This window comes from Heterodontus francisci, chromosome 8 (assembly GCF_036365525.1).
Source record: "Heterodontus francisci isolate sHetFra1 chromosome 8, sHetFra1.hap1, whole genome shotgun sequence".
Taxonomy (NCBI): domain Eukaryota; kingdom Metazoa; phylum Chordata; class Chondrichthyes; order Heterodontiformes; family Heterodontidae; genus Heterodontus; species Heterodontus francisci.
This window is the reverse complement of record NC_090378.1, coordinates 121,065,909-121,088,526: the sequence shown is the minus strand read 5'-3', so window position 1 is coordinate 121,088,526 and position 22,618 is coordinate 121,065,909. Positions and strand designations below refer to the sequence as shown.

At 43.5% G+C, this 22,618-nt stretch overlaps 1 long non-coding RNA gene and 1 gene segment (V, D, J or C); one reads left to right on the top strand and one right to left on the bottom strand.

Moving 5' to 3' along the window:
- Window positions 1-3,216: 3,216 nt before the first annotated feature.
- Window positions 3,217-22,618, bottom strand: part of LOC137373120 (Ig kappa chain V region Mem5-like) — an 80,658-nt gene continuing 61,256 nt past the window's right edge. Inside the window, 2 exon segments of the V gene segment in view lie at window positions 3,217-4,233; window positions 15,021-15,054. Coding sequence covers window positions 3,905-4,233; window positions 15,021-15,054 — 363 coding nt within the window.
- Window positions 14,579-22,618, top strand: part of LOC137373121 (uncharacterized) — a 78,803-nt gene continuing 70,763 nt past the window's right edge. The window contains exon 1 of the long non-coding RNA XR_010975590.1: window positions 14,579-14,814. This is a non-coding gene — a long non-coding RNA (uncharacterized lncRNA). The remainder of the gene's footprint in view (window positions 14,815-22,618) is intronic.

The following is a 22,618-nucleotide window of genomic DNA, read 5'->3' as shown; positions in this document are numbered from 1 at the left end:
GTGAGAACATTTTGGAAGATAAAGGCATTAAAAATTTATCCTTGTATGAAAACTACAATAAATGTGCATTTTTATGGAGAAGCTTTAATTGAGAAGTAATTTATTGACGTACTTTCTCATCACTATGTTGAACATTAATTTAGTGACCTACCTGACATTGTTTTTGCTTGCATTAATACTCAATCTCTGCCTGTGCACTTGACAAAGCGATGCAGAGTATTCCAGATAGATGTCCATGTGTCAGAGAGATATTGATCTTTCTTCCTCTCTCCTCTTGCTCTCTGTATCTTTCTGTCTCTCTTTCCCCCCTCCATCTCTCTCTCCCCCTCTCAGTCCCTCCCTCTCCCCTACCTCTGTCTCCCCACTCTCTCTGTCACTCTCCCTCTCTCTGTCTGTCCCACTATCCCCTCTCTCTGTCTCTCTCTCCCCTCTCTCTGTCCCTCTCTATTCCCTCTCTGTCTCTTCCTTCCCCCGCATTCAATCTCTCTCCCCACTTTCTGTCTTTATCACCCTCCCCATCTCTCCCTCTCCCCCTCTCTCTTTCTCCCACCTCTCTCTGCCTTTCTCTCTCTCCTCCATGTCTCTCTCTCTTTCTCCCTCTATCTGTCTCTCCCTCTCCCCCGTCTGTATCTCTCTTTCTCCCTCCTCTCTCCCCTTCTCCCTCTCCCCCCTCTCTGTCTCTCTCTCCCCCTCTCTGTCCCACTTTCATCCGCCTTTGTCTCTCTCCCCTCCCTCCCTCTCTCTCCCCCTCTCTCTCTCTCTCCCCCTCCCTCTGACTCCCTCTCTCTCATCCCCACTCCACACTCCACTCCCCGCATCCCACACCCCTCTCTCCAGTCCCCACTCCTCGTCTCTGCTGCCCATTCCCCATCTGTTCACTCTCCAGCAATGTGCATTACAGAGACAGGATGTGAATGCCGCTCTCCCGCTGGGCACAGCCACCTTGTTTGGGTAGAGGATCCTAATAAAAATATAGCTGCCCACCAAAGTGCTTTGAAGGGCGAAAGTCTGGCCCGTGGGCCGTATGCTGGAAAACCATATTCTAATTCTTCACCTCCAAGTGTCGAAGTAAGGCCTTTTTCCTTGTGATGTCTGTGATAGTGGAACGTGCCATTGCATCTTCAAAACGTAGCAGCCACACCTACAGACAGTACTGGGTAACACACTCAAACTCAGAGACACACACCTACAGACAGTACTGGGTAACACACCCACACTCAGAGACACCCACCTACAGACAGTACTGGGTAACACACCCACACTCAGAGACACACACCAACAGACAGTACTGGGTAACACACCCACACTCAGAGACACACATGTACAGACAGTACTGGGTAACACACCCACACTCAGAGAGATACGCCTACAGGCAGTACTGTTCAACAGACCCACACTCAGAGAAACACACCGACAGAGTGCACTGTGTAATACACACATACTCAGACATACACACCTACAGAGAGTACTGGATAGCTATGAATAGAGACTGGATAGGCGAGAGTTATTTTCCTTAGAGCAGAGAAGGCTGAAGGAGGACCTGATTGAGGTATACAAAATTATGAGGTGCATTGAAAGGATAGATAGGAAGAAACCTTTTGCCTTTGCAGAGGGGTCAATAACCAGTGTGCATAGATTTAAGGTAAGGGGTAGGAGGTTTAGAGGGGATTTGAGGACAAGAAATTTCACCCAGAGGGTTGTGCGAATCTGGAACGCACTGCCTGTAGAGGTGGTAGAGGCAGGAACCCTCACAACATTTAAGATGTATTTAGATGAGCACTTGAAATGCCATAGTATACAAGGCTACGGGCCAAGTGCTGGAAAATGTGATTAGAATAGATAGGTGCTTGATGGCTGGCAAAGACATGATGGGCTGAAGGGCCTGTTTCTGTGCTGTATAACTCTATGATTCTATAACACACCCACACTCAGACTCACACACCAACAGACAGTACAGGGTAACCCAGACACACACCTACAGACAGTACAGGGTAACACACACACACTCAGACACACACACCAACAGACAGTACTGGGTAACACACCCACACTCAGAGACACACACCTACAGACAGTACAGGGTAACCCACACACACTTAGACACACACACCTACAGACTTTACAGGGTAACACGCACACTCAGGCACACACACCTACAGACCGTACAGGGTAACCCACACACACTCAGAGACACACACCTACAGACGGTACAGAGTAACCCACACACACTCAGAGACACACACCTACAGACAGTACTGGGTAACCCACACACACTTAGACACACACACCTACAGACCGTACAGGGTAACCCACACACACTCAGACACGCACACCTACAGACAGTACAGGGTAACCCACACACACTCAGACACACACACCTGCAGACAGTACTGGGTAACACACACACACTCAGAGACACACACCTACAGACAGTACAGGGTAACCCACACACACACAGACACACACACCTACAGACAGTACAGGGTAACCCACACACACTCAGAGACACACACCTACAGACAGTACAGTTTAACACACACACACTCAGACACATACACCTGCAGGATGTAAATGTGTTGGAATCAGTTCAGAGAAGGTTTATTAGACTAATACTTGGAATGTGCAGGTTTTCCTCTGAGGAAAGGTTGGACAGGTTAGGTTTATATCCACTGGAGTTTAGAAGAGTAAGAGGTGACTTGATGGAGACATATAAGATTCCTGAGGGGTTTTGACAGGGTGGATGTGGAAAGGTTGTTTCTTCTTGTTGGAGAAACTAGAACTTGGGGTCACAATTTAACAATGAGGTGTCACCCATTTAATACAGAGTTGAGAATTCTTTTATTTCCAAGGGTCGTGACTCTTTGGAACTCTCTTTCTCAAAAGGCGATGGAAGCAGAGTCTATAAATATTTTTAAGGCAGAGGAAGATAGATTCTTGATAAGCAAGGGGGTGAAAGGTTATCAGGGGTAGGAGGGAATGTAGTGTTGAGATTACAATCAGATCAGCCATGATCTTATTGAATGGTGGAGCAGGTTCGAGGGGCCGAGTGGCCTACTCCTGCTCCTAATTCATATGTTGTATATATGTTTGGAATCAAATCTTATGCTAATGTGCTATTGATTGAGAGTTCAACCAGCCAATCATTAGAGTCACTTGTTGAAATACAGCCAATCAGCTGACAGGAAGGTGGGACATTTCCAAAGTACTCCCGAGACATTTACTGAATATTCTTAATGTTTATTACCTTTTACTGATTTACATTTACAGAAAAAAGACTTGAATAAACAGCTCAGTGAGAGGAAGCTGGAGAAATTCACAGGGAGAATGAAGGTTTATTAAAACAGTTGTGGAGATTTTCTCAATAACATGAGAATCCTGTCGCTTTAAACAGAGACTAAACTTTAAATTGTAACTGCAGGGTGAGCAGGAAGGAGATCTGGTTTACTGAAGCAGCGACTTCTGAGGTTCACATTATTTTAGCTCAGCTGACAGTCTTCAGCATCTTGGAGAGGTTTTACTTGGCATCACGAGTCTACATTGTCCAATCAAACACTCCCAGGACAGGTACAGTACGGGTTAGATACATAGTAAAGCTCCCTCTACACTGTCCAATCAAACACTCCCAGGGCAGGTACAGCACAGGGTTAGATACAGAGTAAAGCTCCCTCTACACTGTCCCCATCAAACACTCCCAGAACAGGTACAGCACGGGGTTAGATACAGAGTAAAGCTCCCTCTACACTGTCCCAATTTCGAGCCTTAACCCCTGATCCTCAGAAGTGTCTCAGACCCAGTCACGAGAAGGAAGAGACTTGAAATTCCGTGCTGACAATGACCTTTATCCTCCCAGCTCACCCCTGTTATATTTAAAGTTGTGTCTCCTCTGCGGACTGTCTCTAACATTCTACACACATTCTGATCTGCTCACACTCTTACTGAGGGGAGAGGAGAGGGTCTCATGGGTGAGGGCACAGGAGAAGCGGGCATTGGACTCCCAGTCGGAGCCAGAGATGGTCAGCAGGCTGCTGACACTGTAGGTGCTGTCCGAAGCTCGCAGGTAGTTGCTGGTCTGAACCCCGGCCGAAATGGCTGCACCGTCCTTCTTCCACTCCACCCCCACTTCATCGGGATAGAAGTGATCGGCAAGGCACAACAGGGTGGCAGTGCCCTTGGCCTTGACCTCCTCCGGGGAGGGGGGCATCAGGGTCAGTGTGGGTTGAGACTTTTCTCGGCCTGAAAGAGAAGAGAAATACTGTGAATCACTGCATGTTTGTGTATTTCTGTGTTCTATGTGTATATTTTGTGCTCTCTGTATATTTGTGTCTTCCATATATATATTTGTGTGTCCCATGTGTATATCTGTGTGTTCCATGTGTATATTTGTGTGTTCCATGTGTATATTTGTGTGTTCCATGTCTATATTTGTGTGTTCCATGTGTATATTTGTGTGTTCCATGTATATATTTGTGTGTTCCATGTGTATATTTGTGTGTTCTGTCTGTACATTTGTGTGTTCCATGTATATATTTGTGTGTTCCATGTGTATATTTGTGTGTTCTGTCTGTACATTTGTGTGTTCCATGTATATATTTGTGTGTTCCATGTATATATTTGTGTGTTCCATGTGTATATTTGTGTGTTCCATGTCTATATTTGTGTGTTCTGTCTGTACATTTGTGTGTTCCATGTATATATTTGTGTGTTCCATGTGTATATTTGTGTGTTCCATGTGTATATTTGTGTGTTCCATGTCTATATTTGTGTGTTCTGTCTGTACATTTGTGTGTTCCATGTCTATATTTGTGTGTTCCATGTATATATTTGTGTGTTCCATGTGTATATTTGTGTGTTCCATGTCTATATTTGTGTGTTCTGTCTGTACATTTGTGTGTTCCATGTATATATTTGTGTGTTCCATGTGTATATTTGTGTGTTCCATGTCTATATTTGTGTGTTCCATGTGTATATTTGTGTGTTCCATGTATATATTTGTGTGTTCCATGTGTATATTTGTGTGTTCCATGTGTGTATTTGTGTGTTCCATGTCTATATTTGTGTGTTCTGTCTGTACATTTGTGTGTTCCATGTATATATTTGTGTGTTCCATGTATATATTTGTGTGTTCCATGTGTATATTTGTGTGTTCCATGTGTATATTTGTGTGTTCTGTCTGTACATTTGTGTGTTCCATGTATATATTTGTGTGTTCCATGTATATATTTGTGTGTTCCATGTGTATATTTGTGTGTTCCATGTATATATTTGTGTCTTCTGTCTGTATTGGTGTGTCCTGTATATATTTGTATGCTTTTGTATATATTTGTGTGTTCTGTCTGTACATTTGTGTATTCTCTGTGTATATTTGTGTGTTCTATGTGTATATTTATGTGTATGTTTCTGTGGGTGTTTCTGTGTTTGGATATGTCACATCAGATAACAGACAGCTGGGTTGATGAACTACGGCTGGTGTTGAATCGTTAGAAATGAGCACCATCACTTCTTAATTTGCCTCGCTTGCTAGGTTTAGTCTAAAATACAAAGACAGTGGATGGTTTGATGTTCAACTGGTTAAATTGTGTTCGACTGCACTTGGAAGTATGATATGGTAGTTTTTTTTTATTCATTCATGGGATATGGGCATCGCTGGCCAGGCCAGCATTTATTGCCCATCACTGATTGCCCTTGAGAAGGTGGTGGTGAGCTGCCTTCTTGAACTGCTGCAGTCCATGTGGGGTAGGTACACCCACAGTGCTGTTAGGCAGGGAGTTCCAGGATTTTGACCCAGTGACAGTGAAGGAACGGCGATATAGTTCCAAGTCAGGATGGTGTGTGACTTGGAGGAGAACTTGCAGTTGGTGGTGTTCCCATGCAACTGCTGGCCTTTCCTCCTAGGTGGCTAGCCTTTGACCTGCTCTTGTAGCCACAGTATTTACAGGGCTACTGCAGTTCAGGTTCTGGTCAATGGTAACCTTCAGGATGTTGATAGTGGGGGATTCAGCGATCGTAATGCCATTGAATGTCAAGGGGAGATGGTTAGATTCTTTCTTATTTGAGATAGTCATTGCCTGTCACTTGTGTGACGTGAATGTTACTTGTTACTTATCAGCCCAAGCCTGGACAGTGTCCAGGTTTTGCCGCATTTCTACACGAACTGTTTCAGTTTCTGCAGATTCGCGAATGGTGCTGAAGATTGTGCAATCATCAGCGAACATCCCCTCTTCTGACCTAATGGTGGATGGAAGGTCATTGATGAAGCAGCTGAAGATGGTTGGGCCTAGGACACTACGCTGAGGAACTCCTGCAGTGGCATCCTGGAGCTGAGATGATTGACCTCCAACAACCACAGCTATCTTCCTTTGCACTAGGTATGACTCCAAACAGTCGAGAGACTTCCCCCTGATTCACATTGACTCCAGTTTTGCTCGGGCTCCTTGATTCCAGACTCGCTCAAATGCTGCCTTGATGACAGTTATTACTGAAATGTTTCTTAAAGAAGGGCAGGAATGGCAGCTCAACATTCCCGATACTGGGTTTCCCAACGGGATAGAGAGCGAGATAAAAAAGGCAGGGGTTTCACAATATTGGTCAAAAGAAAAAATCGCAGCTGTGAGGAGGGATGATATTCAAGCAGGATCATCGAATGAGGACATATGATTGAACGTAGGAACAAAAAAGGGGCAATCACATTGCTGCACTATATATAGACCAGGGGTCGGTAACCTTTATTACCTGAAGAGACTGTTTTCAAATAATTACCTAAAATAAAAACTACTGGGAGTGTCAAGACCAAAATGCAGCATTTCTAAACCAAATACCTTCTAAATTGCCAAGTGTCTCTGGTAGAATGCACACTTTGTATATATAATAAATAAAATACATGTATTGAATTTATGTATCAATAAAAATAAATCAAAATCAGAATAGGTTTCACTCTGAATTATTGTGTTTTTTTGACTTGTTTTTGTATAATTTCGTCAGTAAAGTCTAAATTTAAAAAAAAACTTTGACTTCAGATGTGTAAAATTAAGACAATTTTTTCAGCTATTGATTCTCGTAATAAAAAAGAAGTTTCTAATAGCAGAATAATTTATCATCTCAGTGATATTAGAAACAATAATGGTCACAAACATAAAAGCTGTTCCTCCAATGGAAGCTGTACCACTCAAACAAGTTCATTTAGACAATGATAATGTTTTGCATTCAAATAATCATTTGAAACTATAAAGTACAACATAATGATTAGTCTTTTATCCCCACAATAAAAACATGGTTTATTTTTCTTGATTTAATTTTTTTGGCCTTTTTCATGTTAATGTAATCCAACTGGAAAAGGTTGGCAGCTGTAAATGAGCTGTTAAAGAGTCACATGTGGCTCCGGAGCCGCAGGTTCCAGACTCCTGCTATAGACCCTCAAACAGTCAGAGGGAGAGAGAAGAGCAAATGTGTCGGCAAATTACTGAAAAGTGCAGAAACAACAGGCCAGTAATAGGAGGGGATTTCAACTTTCCAAAAATTAACTGGGATAAATTCAGGGCGCAGGATTCCTAAAATACATTCGGGAGAACTTTTCTCGTCAGTAGAAAGACCAACAAGAGAAGGGACAGTTCTGGACTTAGTTTTTGGGAATGAATCTGGGCAGGTGGAAGGGGATCAATGTGAGAGTGTTTTAGTGGCAGTGATTATAATTCAATTAGATTTAGAGCAGTTATAGAAAAGGATAAAGCTGGACCAAGAGTAAAAGTTTTAAACTGGGGAAAGGCCAATTTTACTAAGCTGAGATGTGATTTGTCAGAATTAGACTGGAAACAGCTTCTTGAAGGTAAATCAGTGTCAGAGCAGTGGGAGGCATTCAAGGAGGAGATAGTGAGGGCTCAGAACAAACATGTTCACACAAAGAAAAAGGGTGAGACTCCCAAATCTCCATTTACCGCAGATGTCAAACAGCATATGCAGTAGGATAAGGGACAAAAGGGAAACTTATATCAGATTCTGAGATCTTGATACTGCAGAAAACCTGGAGGAGTGTAGATATTTCAGGGGTGAAATTGAAAAGGAAATTAGGGAAACAAAGAGAGGACATGAAAAAATATTGGCAAATAAATTCGCCAGAAAAAACAACATACCTGAAGATTGGGAGCAGTTCAGAATTCAGCAAAGGAGGACCAAGGGATTGTTTAAGAAGGGGAAAATAGAGAGTGAGAGCAAGCTTGCAAGAAACATAAAAACTGACTGTAAAAGTTTCTATAGGTATGTGAAGAGAAAAAGATTAGTGAAGACAAATGTAGGTCCCTTACAGTCAGAAACAGGGGAAATTATTGTGGGGAACAAAGAAATTGCTGACCAACTAAATGCATACTTTGGTTCTGTCTTCACAAAGGAGGACACAAATATCATACCAGAAACACAGGGTTCAGTGAGAGAGAAAAACTGAAGTAAATCAGTATTAATGGAGAAATGGTGTTGGGGAAATTGATGGGATTGAAGGCCGATAAATCCCCAGGGCCTGATGGTATGAATCCCAGAGTACTTAAGGAAGTGGCCCTAGAAATAGTGGATGCATTGGTGGTCATCTTCCAAGATTGTATAGACTCTGGAACAGTTCCTACAGATTGGAGGGTAGTTCATGAAACCCCATTATTTAAAAAGGGAGGTAGAGAGAAATCAGGGAATTATAGACCAGTCAGCCTGACGTCGGTAATGGGGAAAATTCTAGAGTCCATTATCAAAGATTTTACAGCAGAGCATTTGGAGAACAGTGGTAGAATCGGACAGAGTCAGCATGGATTTACGAAAGGGAAATCATGCTTGACAAATCTACTAGAATTCTTTGAGAATGTAACTAGTAGAGTTGATGACGGGGAGCCAGTGGATGTGGTTCATTTGGACTTTCAGAAGGCTTTCAACAAAGTCCCACATAAGAGGTTAGCGTGTAAAATTAAAGCGCATGAGGATTGGGGGTAGTGTATTGCAATGGATAGAAAATTGGTTGGCAGACAGGAAACAATGAGTAGGGAACAATGGGTCTTTTTCTGAATGGCAGGCAATGACTAGTGGGGTACTGCAGGGATCAGTGCTAGGAACCCAGCTATTCACAATATATATTAATGATTTAGATGAGGGAGCTAAATGTAATATCTCCAAATTTGCAAATGACACAAAACTGGGTGGGAGGGTGGGTTGTGAGGAGGATGCAGAGAGACTTCAGGGTGGTTTAGACAAGTTGTGTGAGTGGGCAAATGCATGGCAGATGCAGTATAATGTGGATAAATGTGAGGTTATCCACTTTGGTAGCAAAAACAAGAATGCAGATAATTATCTGAACGGCTATAAACTGAGAGGGTGGAATATGCAACGAGACCTGGGTGTTCTCGTACACCAGTCGCTGAAGGTAAGCATGCAGGTCCAACAGGCGGTAAAAAAGACAAATGGTATGTTGGCCTTCATAGTGAGAGGATTCGAGTACAGGAGCAGGGATGTTTTGCTGCAATTATACAGGGTCTTGGTGAGGCCACACCTGGAATATTGTGTGCAGTTTTGGTCTCCTTATCTGAGGAAGGATGTTCTTGCTATAGAGGGAGTGCAGTGAAGGTTTACCAGACAGATTCCTGGGATGGTGGGACTGACGTATGAGGAGAGATTGATTCGGTTAGGATTATATTCACTGGAGTTCAGAAGAGTGAGAGGGGAATCTCATAGAAACCTATAAAATTCGAACAGGATTTGACAGGGTAGATGCAGGAAGGATGTTCCCCGATGGTGGGGGAGTCCAGAACCAGGGGTCATAGTCGAAGGATATGGGGTAACCCTTTCAGGACTGAGATGAGGTGAGTGGTGAGCCTGTGGAATTTGATCCCACAGAAAGCAGTTGAGGCCAAAACATTGTATGTTTTCAAGAAGGAGTTAGATATAGCTCTTGGGACGAAAAGGATCAAAGGATATGGGGGAAAGCGGGAACAGGTTAGTAAGTTGGATGATCAGCCATGATCATAATGAATGGCGGAGCTGGCTCGAAGGGCCGAATGGCCTACTCCTGCTCCTATTTTCTAAGTTTCTTTGTAAATAAAATCAAGGAAACCCAAAGATGTTTAATGAATACATAAAGAGCAGGAGGATCACTAAGAAAAGAGTGGGGTCAATTAGAGTCCATAAACCTAACCTGTGCGTGGATGTGGAGGATGTGGACATGTTTCTGAATGAATACTTTGTGCCTTTTTTCACAAAAGAGAAGTGACAAAGCAGACATTGTAGTTAAAGAGGAGGAGCGTGAAATCTTGGATGGGATAAACTTAGTGAGGGAGGAAATATGAAGTTTTTAAGCATCCTAGAAAATGGATAAATCACCAGGCCCAGATGAAATGCATCCCAGGTTCCAAAGGAAGCAATGGAAGAAATAGCAGAGGCTCTGATCCTCATTTTCCGATCCTCTCTTGTTAAAGGCATGGTGCCTTAATTCAAGACAGTCAGCATGGATTTGTTAAGGGAAGTTTGTGTCTGACTAACGATTACATTTCTTGAAGAGGTTACAAGGAGTGTCAATGTGGGCAGCATGTTTGATATAGTCGACATGGATTTTAGCAAGGCTTTTGATAAGATCCCACATGGCAGACTGATCAGAAAATTAAAAGCCCATGGGATCCAAGGGAAAGTAGCAAATTGGATCCAAAATTGACTTAGTGACAGGAAGCAAATGTTTATTGTTGATGGATGTTTTTGTGAGTGGAAAGCTGTTTCCAGTGGGGTTCTGCAGGGCTCAGTACTGGGTCCCCTGCTGATTATAGTATATATCAATGATTTCGACTTAAATGCAGGGGGCATGATTAAGAAGTTTGCAGATGATACAAAAATTAACCTTGTGGTTGTTCATGAGGAAGAGAGCTGTAGACTGCAGGAAGATATCAATGGTCTGGTCAGGTGGACAGAAAATGGAGAATGGAATTCAGTCCAGAGAAATGTGAGGTAATGTATTTGGGGAAGACAAACGAGGCAAAGGAATATACAATAAATGGTCGGATGCCAAGAAGTGTAGAAAAACAGAGGGACATTGGAGTTCATGTCTACAGATCCCTGAAGGTAGCAGGACATCTAGATAAGGTGGTTAAGAAGGCTTACGGGATGCTTGCCCTTATTTGCTGAGGCCTGGAGTATAAGGGTAAGGAGGTTATGCCAGAACTGTAGAAAACACTAGTTAGACCACAGCTAGAAAACTGTGTACAGTTCTGGTCACCACATTACAGGAAGGATGTGATCAAACAAAAGCAGGTACAGAGGAGATTTACGAGGATGTTACCAGGAATGGAGAATTTTACCTATGAGGAAAGATAGGATCGGCTGGGATTGTTATCTCTGGAACAGAGGGGTCTGAGGGGAGATTTAATTGAGGTGTATAAAATTATGAGGAGCCTAGATAGAGTGGATAGGAAGGACCTACTTCCCGCAGCAGAGAGGTCAATAACCCAGTGGCATAGATTTAAATTAATTGGTGGAAGGATGAGAGGTGAGTTGAGGAGTAATTTTTTCACCCAGAGGGTGTTGGGGGTCTGGAACTCACTGCCTGAAAGGGTGGTCGAGGCAGAAACACTCATTACATTTAAAAAACACTTGGATATGCACTTGAGGTGCTGAAACCTACAGGGATATGGGAATAAGAGCTGGAAAGTGGGATTAGGTTTGTTAACTCATTTTCAGCTGGCATGGACACCATGGGCCGAATGGCCTCATCTGCATTGTAAATCTTTCTATATTTCTCTGTTTAAACTTTTATAATGAAGGGTTATCACCAATTCAGCACTGAAATGGTTAATAGTAAGAGTGTTTAAAGACTCAGTGTCCCTTTAAGACACTGTTAACCTGGCAGGAAGCTCGAACTATAGATCAGTCTATCCGGAGGAAACAGGCTCAGTGTTAACAAATCTCAGATCACACACACTTCAGGAGAACTTTCTCCGAGAACATTGGGTGGCGCAGTGGTTAGCACCGCAGCCTCACAGCTCCAGGGACCCGGGTTCGATTCCGGGTACTGCCTGTGTGGAGTTTGCAAGTTCTCCCTGTGTCTGCGTGGGTTTTCTCCGGATGCTCCGGTTTCCTCCCACAAGCCAAAAGACTTGCAGGTTGGTAGGTAAATTGGCCATTATAAATTACCCCGAGTATAGGTAGGTGGTAGGGAAATATAGCGACAGGTGGGGATGTGGTAGGAATATGGGATTAGTGTAGGATTAGTATAAATGGATGGTTGATGGTCGGCACAGAGTCGGTGGGCCGAAGGACCTGTTTCAGTGCTGTATCACTAAACTAACATTGGAGCAGACTTGTATCAACACACGTCAGAAAGGATTCATGTTGGGTGTCGGTGTAGAATGTTCTAGATTTCATTTAAAATCTTCTTGCCCAGCACTGGGGTGAGGTCAAGGGTGAGGCTATAATTAGTCTCAGTGTACTGGGGTCAGGCAGGGTCACTGCTCCAAATGACCCCATGACCCCTGGAAGGTGAGAGTGTGCGCACACTGGGCGAGGGTCAGGATCAGGAGCCTCCAAACTCACAGAAAGACTTGCATTTCTATATCGCCTGTCACCACCTCAGGATGTCCCAAAGTGCTTTACAGCCAATTGTGCACAACAAGATCCCAGACAGCTGAGTGATAATGAGCAGATCATCTGATTTTCAGTGCCGTTGGTTGAGTGATAAACATTGTCCAGAACACCGAGGAGAACTCCCCTGCTCTTCTAATAGCGCAGTGGGATCCTTTACATCCACCTGAGAGGGCAGACGTCAGTTTGTCTCATCTGAAAGACAGCACCTCTGACAATGCAGCACTCCCTCAATACTGCACTGCAGTGTCAGCCTGGATTATGTGCTCCAGTCTCTGGAGTGGGACTTGAAGCCACGACATTCTGACTCAGAGGTGAGAGTGTTACCCACTGAGACAACACTAACACCTCACAGTCGAATAGCCTGCCATTCTCAACCTCCCGGCTCACACTTGGAGGAATGAGGCCACTTGGGGAGGGTGGAGCTGTGCCCCAGCCAGAGATAGTGCCTTCAGGAGAGAGATGGAGAGCAGATTGTGGGAGACCTGTAGTCTAGAGGGGTGACATTTAACCAGTCGATGGCAGGTGCTGAGCCCTTTCCCCGTAAGTATTATGTAAGTCGATGGGGAAAGTGGGAGGGGCACTAGAGTAACACCTTTGTTGCTGCTGAAACTCTTGCTATCTGCTCAGTCATGTCTAATAAACACACAGACAAATCAGACAAACATTAGTCAGTTTTCTGTGGATTTTCTGCTGGGTTCAGCTTTAATCAACAGGGGTATTGTGGGAGCTCCCGGTTAATAAAAAGAAAAGAAAGACTTGTATTTATATCGAGTATTTCACACCTCAGGACCTCCCAAAGTCATTTACAGACAATGAAGGACTTGTTTAAAGAGCAGTCACTGTTGGAATGTAGGAAATGTGGCAGACAATTTGTGCACAGCAAGATCCCGCAATAGCATTAAGGTAAATGAGCATTTTTAGTGATGTTGGTTCAGAGATAAATATCAGTGTCATGCAGGCCCCCACCTGCCAAGAATGAGGCACATTAATTTCACCATATGAACGTTGATTTTTAAACTGTCACTGGAGTGAAGAAAGAACTTGCTTTAAAAAAAAACTGACCCTGAACTGGAAAGACATTTGCATAGTAACAGACAGTACTTGGAAGGGACAAAAGATCATTTCCTGACAAATTTAATCCACAATGGACTTTTGATTACCAGACATTGAGGGTGAGGAGCTCCCATTCCGGCTTGACTACTAAGATGGCCGACAACACCATCGGACATGGCCAGACCAGTTTAGTCACATGACTAACTGGCTGTTGTAGTTTTTTGAATTTGAACTTGCCACAGAGAATTTGAACTCAGAAAGCTGTTTGCTCCTGGACTGAAAAGACTTTTCATGGCTGGCTTGCCACTGTCTCTCTCCCATCGGCTTTCATCTCTCTCACCAGCTTCAGAAATCATTGAAGACATATGAACCGCAAGAGGGAAAAGTCTCCCACAGTGAACAAGGTTTAAGAAGAATACTGGGCCCCAATGAAAAGCAAGATCTACCGACAAGCAAGGACTCCAGTGAGCTCGAAGCACAGTAACAAAAACTCTCTTCAGAGATTACCTCAAACCTCTGTACTTTATTTTTCTTCTGCTCTTTTCTGTCTCTATTTGCATGTTCGTATCGCATATGCATGCTAGCGTGGGGCATGGCGTGTATCCGTACGCGTTAACTGAATTACAGTTTTAGTTTATGTTTTAATAAATTTCACTTTTCTTCTTTAAACCTAAGAAAACCTGTTTGTGCTCATTTCTTTGCCTCACAATTGGAAAGCGGTGAACAAGGATTCACCGAGAAGGAGCTCAAAACACAGTGTGTTTCAAATTAAATCTTGTTACAGTAAGACCAGGTGAAGGCTGTGAAAGACCCCTAGAGACTTTCATCACCTGGTCAGAACAATCGACCTGAACTCGACCCAAAGACAAAGCAACTGAGAGTTTCCCCAAAACCCTGGAACACTGAAGCCACTGGATTGCGAGCCCTGCTGTCACTGTTTGTCATCAGAACTTTGACAAGAGATAAGCAGGGAGTGGACAGAGCAGAGTTAAAGCTGGGGGAGGTGGGACCTCGGTGTCTCACTGTGCTGGTGCTGAGATCAGTTATATCAGAGACTGTGACAGAGACCCAGAGCTCACACTGAGACTGGCAGGAGTCTAGTGAGGGATTTCACTCCATGGAGCAGGAATGTGACCACAGTCTGCAAACGTCCAGATCTCCTCTACACACTCGGTAAAAGTTGGTTACTTATATCTTGCTGGTTAAAGGGGGAATGTAACTAAAGAAATACAGCTGGGCACCCTGTTATACACAGTGCTCTTCAATGAAACATTTCATTGACTGCAGTTCCTTACTAACACCTTCCACTATTCAGCATTTGTGTTTTAGAAAGTTTCAGTATTTAAAGGATTAGTAACGGAGGATTGAGGTTTACTTACTCAGTCTGAGCTTGGTTCCTTTACCAAACGTATACCACACTGACAGCTTCCAGTGCAGGGGCTGTACAATATCCTCTGCTCTGTGTTTCACTCACTCACTCTCACCCTCTCTCTGTCTTTCACTGTCACTGTGTCTCTCTCTCTGTCACTCTTTGCCTGTGTGTATGTGTGTCTCTGTCTCTCACACTCTCTCTATATATATCTATTTGTCTCTGTCTCTATGTGTGCTTCTGTCTGTCTCTGTCTGTGTTTGTCGCTTTCAGTGTGTCACACTCTGTTTCTGCTACTTTGGGTTTCTCTCCCATTCTGTCCCTCTCTCATTGTTTTCTCTCACTCTGTCTCTTTCACCCTCTCATTATGTCCCTCTCTCCCAATCGCTGTTACTCTGTCTCTGTCACACGCTGTCTCTCTCTCACTTTGTCTCCCTCTCTCACTCTGCCTCTCTTTTTCTCTCTCTCTCTCATTCACTCTCTCTCTCTCTCTCTCTCATTCACTCTCTTTCACTCTCTCTCTCATTCTCTCACTCCCTCTCTCACGCTCTCACTCTGTCTCTCACAGGCTGGGATGAATACTCCCGGTGCCATGGAGACAGTATTCTGGGTTGGAGGCAGGAAGGACTGGGAAAATAGTGGGGAGCTGCATCAACACGGCTCCCTGACACATTCCCACCTCCGGGGTACTTTCCCAGGGGCGGACTGGGAATTGGGTCAGCTGGCAGCTCCATGGAGATGGGCAGACAATTAGAGCAATGAAGGCCCCACTTAGGGGCCATTTTGAGCCGGTGATTGTATTTTACCAACGTCGGAGCGGCCTCCCCACCCCCGTGTGTGGAAGCCCCCAGCTCAATGGAGGTGGCTTCCCGGCAGCAGGCCAGGGGACCATCGGAGACGGAGACACCATGTCCCAATGACGGAGCCAGAGGGATGAAAGGCTGCTGCCCTGTCCATGAATAATCCTGTGGAGGGGTGTCACCTCCAACCTGATGGACCTACTGGCTTCAGCCCTTTTTATTTTACTATTCCTCTGCAGGCAGCCGAGGGCGTCTCCATGTTGAGGGGTCCTCACTCTCACCTGCCTGTTTCAGCAGGGCCCACCTCTCCCGGTGGAGCTGCCAGCCTGACATCACTGCGGGCCCTCTGATTGGGCCTACAGCCTCGGGAGTCTGACCGCCATCATTAATAGGACAGTGAGTATGGAGGTGACCAATTAGGAGGCTGCCTCCCAGAAGGTTGGTCCGGCGGGCGTGATGACATGGGCAGGCTCGGGACCCTCATATAGGCCAAACGTCAGGGTCCCAATGTCCACTGGGACATCCAGACATCTCTCTCTCTATCACTCCATCCCTCTAGCACTCTATCTTTCTCTCTGTTTCTCTCTCTATCTCTCACTCTGACTCTCTTTTTCTCACTCATTCTGTCTCTGTCTCAATCTGTCCCTCTCTTTGTCTTTTGGTGCTTCTCACTCTTTCTCTCTCTCTCTCTCTCTCTCTCTCTCCATCTCACACTCTCACCCGATATCTCTCTTTCTCTCTCTCTCTCTCTCCCACTGTCTCTGTTTCTCTCTCTCTTTCACTGTCTCTCTCCCACTGTCTCTCTTTCTCTCTCTCTCTCCCTCTGTCTTTCTTTCTCACTCTCTCACTGTCTCTCTTTCTCTTTCCCACTGTTTCTGTTTCTCTCTCTATCTCTCTCTCTCACTTTCTCTCTCCCACTGTCTCTGTCTCTCTCTCTCCCACTGTCAGTATTTTTCTCTCTCTCGCTCACACTGTCTCTCTTTCTCTCTCCCACTGTCTCTGTTTCTCTCTCTCTCCCACTGTCTCTGTTTCTCTCTCTCTCTCTCTCCCACTATCTCTGTTTCTCCCTCTCTCTCCCACTCTCTCTCTCTCTCTCTCTCTCTCTCTCTCCCACTGTCTCTGTTTCTCTCTCTCTCTCTCTCCCACTATCTCTGTTTCTCCCTCTCTCTCCCACTCTCTCTCTCTCTCTCTCTATCTCCCACTGTCTCTGTTTCTCTCTCTCTCTCTCTCCCACTATCTCTGTTTCTCTCTCTCTCTCCCACTCTCTCTCTCTCTCTCTCTCTCCCACTGTCTCTCATTCTCTCTCTCTCTCTCTCTCTGTCTGAATTCCATGCTGCCGTGCTTGGGAAAGTTGGGAATTCTACTTGTCGATGATAAATCTTCCAGCTGCTCTTCCCACCACATCAGATGGAAAAGCCTGGAGCCACTCAATTCCTGGAAAATGAAAATCTCCCAGCAAACCGAGCTCACCTGCCTGTGCCCTGGAAAAAAGGGGAGGAGTGTTTCTGTAAATGTGATGTTTCTGTTGCTGACTCTGGTCTTCCTCATGGACCATTTGAAAACAGTGAGTTTCAGAGTCGGTGGATCATGTCTACATGGAGTGGGAGAGGTTGTGGCCCCTGTTCCATTATTTGAAGGGGCTGCTCCTCATCCTCTGGTTCTAAATCAGGCCCACGCTCCTGATCTTTGGCCACCCAGTGCAGAGGGGAGTGGGCAGGTTGGAGGCCCCTCCTCGTGGGTCTGCTCCTGGGCCAGGCTAAGGTGTCCATCCACAGGCCTGAGATGGATGGACTCCACCAGAACCCAGAGAGAATCGGATGAAGCAAAATGTCAAATCTCCAGAGCTGTGAGATTCTCACTGATGAAGACAGCAGCTCCTCGTCCTCTCTAAACTCCTCCATCCTTTCCCAATTCCTCACACCGTTCAGGGGAATGTTTCTGTCAACACTCTCATCGACACATGTGGCAGCAATGCACAAAACAGGAAATATTTCCCAGACAGATAAGACAGGAGATTGAAGCAACTGTTTTAACAGAACGTCTGTTTATTATATAATAAATATAACTGTGGATGTGTCAGCAGAGAAATTGGGAAAGTGTGTCCATTATTATATATTATATATAACTGTGGGATGTGTCAGTGCAGGAGGTGGGACTGTGTGTCCATTATTATATATTATATATAACTGTGGGATGTGTCAGTGCAGGAGGTGGGACTGTGTGTCCATTATTATATATTATATATAACTGTGGATGTGTCAGTACAGGAGGTGGGACTGTGTGTCCATTATTATATATTATATATAACTGTGGGATGTGTCAGTGCAGGAGGTGGGACTGTGTGTCCATTATTATATATTATATATAACTGTGGGATGTGTCAGTGCAGGAGGTGGGACTGTGTGTCCATTATTATATATTATATATAACTGTGGGACGTGTCAGTACAGGAGGTGGGACTGTGTGTCCATTATTATATATTATATATAACTGTGGGACGTGTCAGTACAGGAGGTGGGACTGTGTGTCCATTATTATATATTATATATAACTGTGGGACGTGTCAGTACAGGAGGTGGGACTGTCTGTCCATTATTATATATTATATATAACTGTGGAATGTGTCAGTACAGGAGGTGGGACTTTGTGTCCATTACTATATATTATATATAACTGTGGGATGTGTCAGTGCAGGAGGTGGGACTGTGAGTCCATTATTATATATTATATATAACTGTGGGATGTGTCAGTACAGGAGGTGGGACTTTGTGTTCATTATTATTTATTATATATAACTGTGGGATGTGTCAGTACAGGAGGTGGGACTGTGTGTCCATTATTATATATTATATATAACTGTGGGAAGTGTCAGTACAGGAGGTGGGACTGTGTGTTCATTATTATATATTATATATAACTGTGGGATGTGTCAGTGCGGGAGGTGGGACTGTGTGTCCATTATTATATATTATATATAACTGTGGGAAGTGTCAGTGCGGGAGGTGGGACTGTGTGTCCATTATTATATATTATATATAACTGTGGGATGTGTCAGTACAGGAGGTGGGACTGTGTGTCCATTATTATATATTATATATAACTGTGGGAAGTGTCAGTGCGGGAGGTGGGACTGTGTGTCCATTATTATATATTATATATAACTGTGGGAAGTGTCAGTGCGGGAGGTGGGACTGTGTGTCCATTATTATATATTATATATAACTGTGGGAAGTGTCAGTGCGGGAGGTGGGACTGTGTGTCCATTATTATATATTATATATAACTGTGGGAAGTGTCAGTGCGGGAGGTGGGACTATGTGTCCATTATTATATATTATATATAACTGTGGGAAGTGTCAGTGCGGGAGGTGGGACTGTGTGTCCATTATTATATATTATATATAACTGTGGGACGTGTCAGTGCAGGAGGTGGGACTGTGTGTCCATTATTATATATTATATATAACTGTGGGATGTGTCAGTACTGGAGGTGGGACTGTGTGTCCATTATTATATATTATATATAACTGTGGGAAGTGTCAGTGCGGGAGGTGGGACTGTGTGTCCATTATTATATATAATATATAACTGTGGGACGTGTCAGTGCAGGAGGTGGGACTGTGTGTCCATTATTATATATTATATATAACTGTGAGATGTGTCAGTACAGGAGGTGGGACTGTGTGTCCATTATTATATATTATATATAACTGTGGGATGTGTCAGTACAGGAGGTGGGACTGTGTGTCCATTATTATATATTATATATAACTGTGGGATGTGTCAGTACAGGAGGTGGGACTGTGTGTCCATTATTATGTGTTACATATAACTGTGGGATGTCTCAGTGCGGGAGGTGGGACTGTGTGTCCATTATTATATATTATATAAACTTGTGGGATGTGCAACGGCGGGAGGTGGGGCTGTGTGTCCATTATTATATATTATATAAACTTGTGGGATGTGCAACGGCGGGAGGTGGGACTGTGTGTCCATTATTATATATAATATATAACTGTGGGATGTGTCAGTGCAGGAGGTGGGACTGTGTGTCCATTATTATGTATTGTATATAACTGTGGGATGCGTCAGTATGGGAGGTGGGACTGTGTCTCCTTTATTATATATTAGATAAACCTGTGGGATGTGTCAGTACAGGAGGTGGGACTCTGTGTCCATTATTATATATTATATATAACTGTGGAATGTGTCAGTACCGGAGGTGGGACTGTGTGTTCATTATTATTTATTATATATAACTGTGGGATGTGTCAGTACAGGAGGTGGGACTCTGTGTCCATTATTATATATTATATATAACTGTGGGATGTGTCAGTACAGGAGGTGGGACTGTGTGTTCATTATTATTTATTATATATAACTGTGGGATGTGTCAGTACAGGAGGTGGGACTCTGTGTCCATTATTATATATTATATATAACTGTGGAATGTGTCAGGACCGGAGGTCAGACTGTGTGTTCATTATTATTTATTATATATAACTGTGGGATGTGTCAGTACAGGAGGTGGGACTGTGTGTCCATTATAATATATTATATATAACTGTGGGACGTGTCAGTGCAGGAGGTGGGACTGTGTGTCCATTATTATATATTATATATAACTGTGGGACGTGTTAGTACAGGAGGTGGGACTGTGTGTCCATTATTATATATTATATATAGCTGTGGGACGTGTCAATGCAGGAGGTGGGACTGTGTGTCCATTATTATATATTATATAAACTTGTGGGACGTGTCAGTGCAGGAGGTGGGACTGTGTGTCCATTATTATATATTATATATAACTGTGGAATGTGTCAGTACAGGAGGTGGGACTTTGTGTTCATTATTATTTATTATATATAACTGTGGGATGTGTCAGTACAGGAGGTGGGACTGTGTGTCCATTATTATATATTATATATAACTGTGGAATGTGTCGGTGCAGGAGGTGGGACTGTGTGTCCATTATTATATATTATATATAACTGTGGGACGTGTCAATGCAGGAGGTGGGACTGTGTGTCCATTATTATATATTATATAAACTTGTGGGACGTGTCAGTGCAGGAGGTGGGACTGTGTATCCATTATTATATATTATATATAACTGTGGGCTGTGTCAGTACAGGAGGTGGGACTGTGTGTTCATTATTATTTATTATATATAGCTGTGGGACGTGTCAGTGCAGGAGGTGGGACTGTGTGTCCATTATTATATATTATATATAACTGTGGGATGTGTCAGTACTGGAGGTGGGACTGTGTGTCCATTATTATATATTATATATAACTGTGGGATGTGTCAGTACAGGAGGTGGGACTGTGTGTCCATTATTATATATTATATATAACTGTGGGACGTGTCAATGCAGGAGGTGGGACTGTGTGTCCATTATTATATATTATATAAACTTGTGGGACGTGTCAGTGCAGGAGGTGGGACTGTGTGTCCATTATTATATATTATATATAACTGTGGGATGTGTCAGTACAGGAGGTGGGACTGTGTGTCCATTATTATATATTATATATAACTGTGGGACGTGTCAGTGCAGGAGGTGGGACTGTGTGTCCATTATTATATATTATATATAACTGTGGGATGTGTCAGTACAGGAGGTGGGACTGTGTGTCCATTATTATATATTATATATAACTGTGGGACGTGTCAGTGCAGGAGGTGGGACTGTGTGTCCATTATTATATATTATATATAACTGTGGGATGTGTCAGTACAGGAGGTGGGACTGTGTGTCCATTATTATATATTATATATAACTGTGGGACGTGTCAGTGCAGGAGGTGGGACTGTGTGTCCATTATTATATATTATATATAACTGTGGGATGTGTCAGTACAGGAGGTGGGACTGTGTGTCCATTATTATATATTATATATAACTGTGGGATGTGTCAGTGCAGGAGGTGGGACTGTGTGTCCATTATTATATATTATATATAACTGTGGGATGTGTCAGTGCAGGAGGTGGGACTGTGTGTCCATTATTATATATTATATATAACTGTGGGATGTGTCAGTACAGGAGGTGGGACTGTGTGTCCATTATTATATATTATATATAACTGTGGGACGTGTCAGTGCAGGAGGTGGGACTGTGTGTCCATTACTATATATTATATATAACTGTGGGATGTGTCAGTGCAGGAGGTGGGACTGTGAGTCCATTATTATATATTATATATAACTGTGGGATGTGTCAGTACAGGAGGTGGGACTTTGTGTTCATTATTATTTATTATATATAACTGTGGGATGTGTCAGTACAGGAGGTGGGACTGTGTGTCCATTATTATATATTATATATAACTGTGGGAAGTGTCAGTACAGGAGGTGGGACTGTGTGTTCATTATTATATATTATATATAACTGTGGGATGTGTCAGTGCGGGAGGTGGGACTGTGTGTCCATTATTATATATTATATATAACTGTGGGAAGTGTCAGTGCGGGAGGTGGGACTGTGTGTCCATTATTATATATTATATATAACTGTGGGATGTGTCAGTACAGGAGGTGGGACTGTGTGTCCATTATTATATATTATATATAACTGTGGGAAGTGTCAGTGCGGGAGGTGGGACTGTGTGTCCATTATTATATATTATATATAACTGTGGGAAGTGTCAGTGCGGGAGGTGGGACTGTGTGTCCATTATTATATATTATATATAACTGTGGGAAGTGTCAGTGCGGGAGGTGGGACTGTGTGTCCATTATTATATATTATATATAACTGTGGGAAGTGTCAGTGCGGGAGGTGGGACTATGTGTCCATTATTAT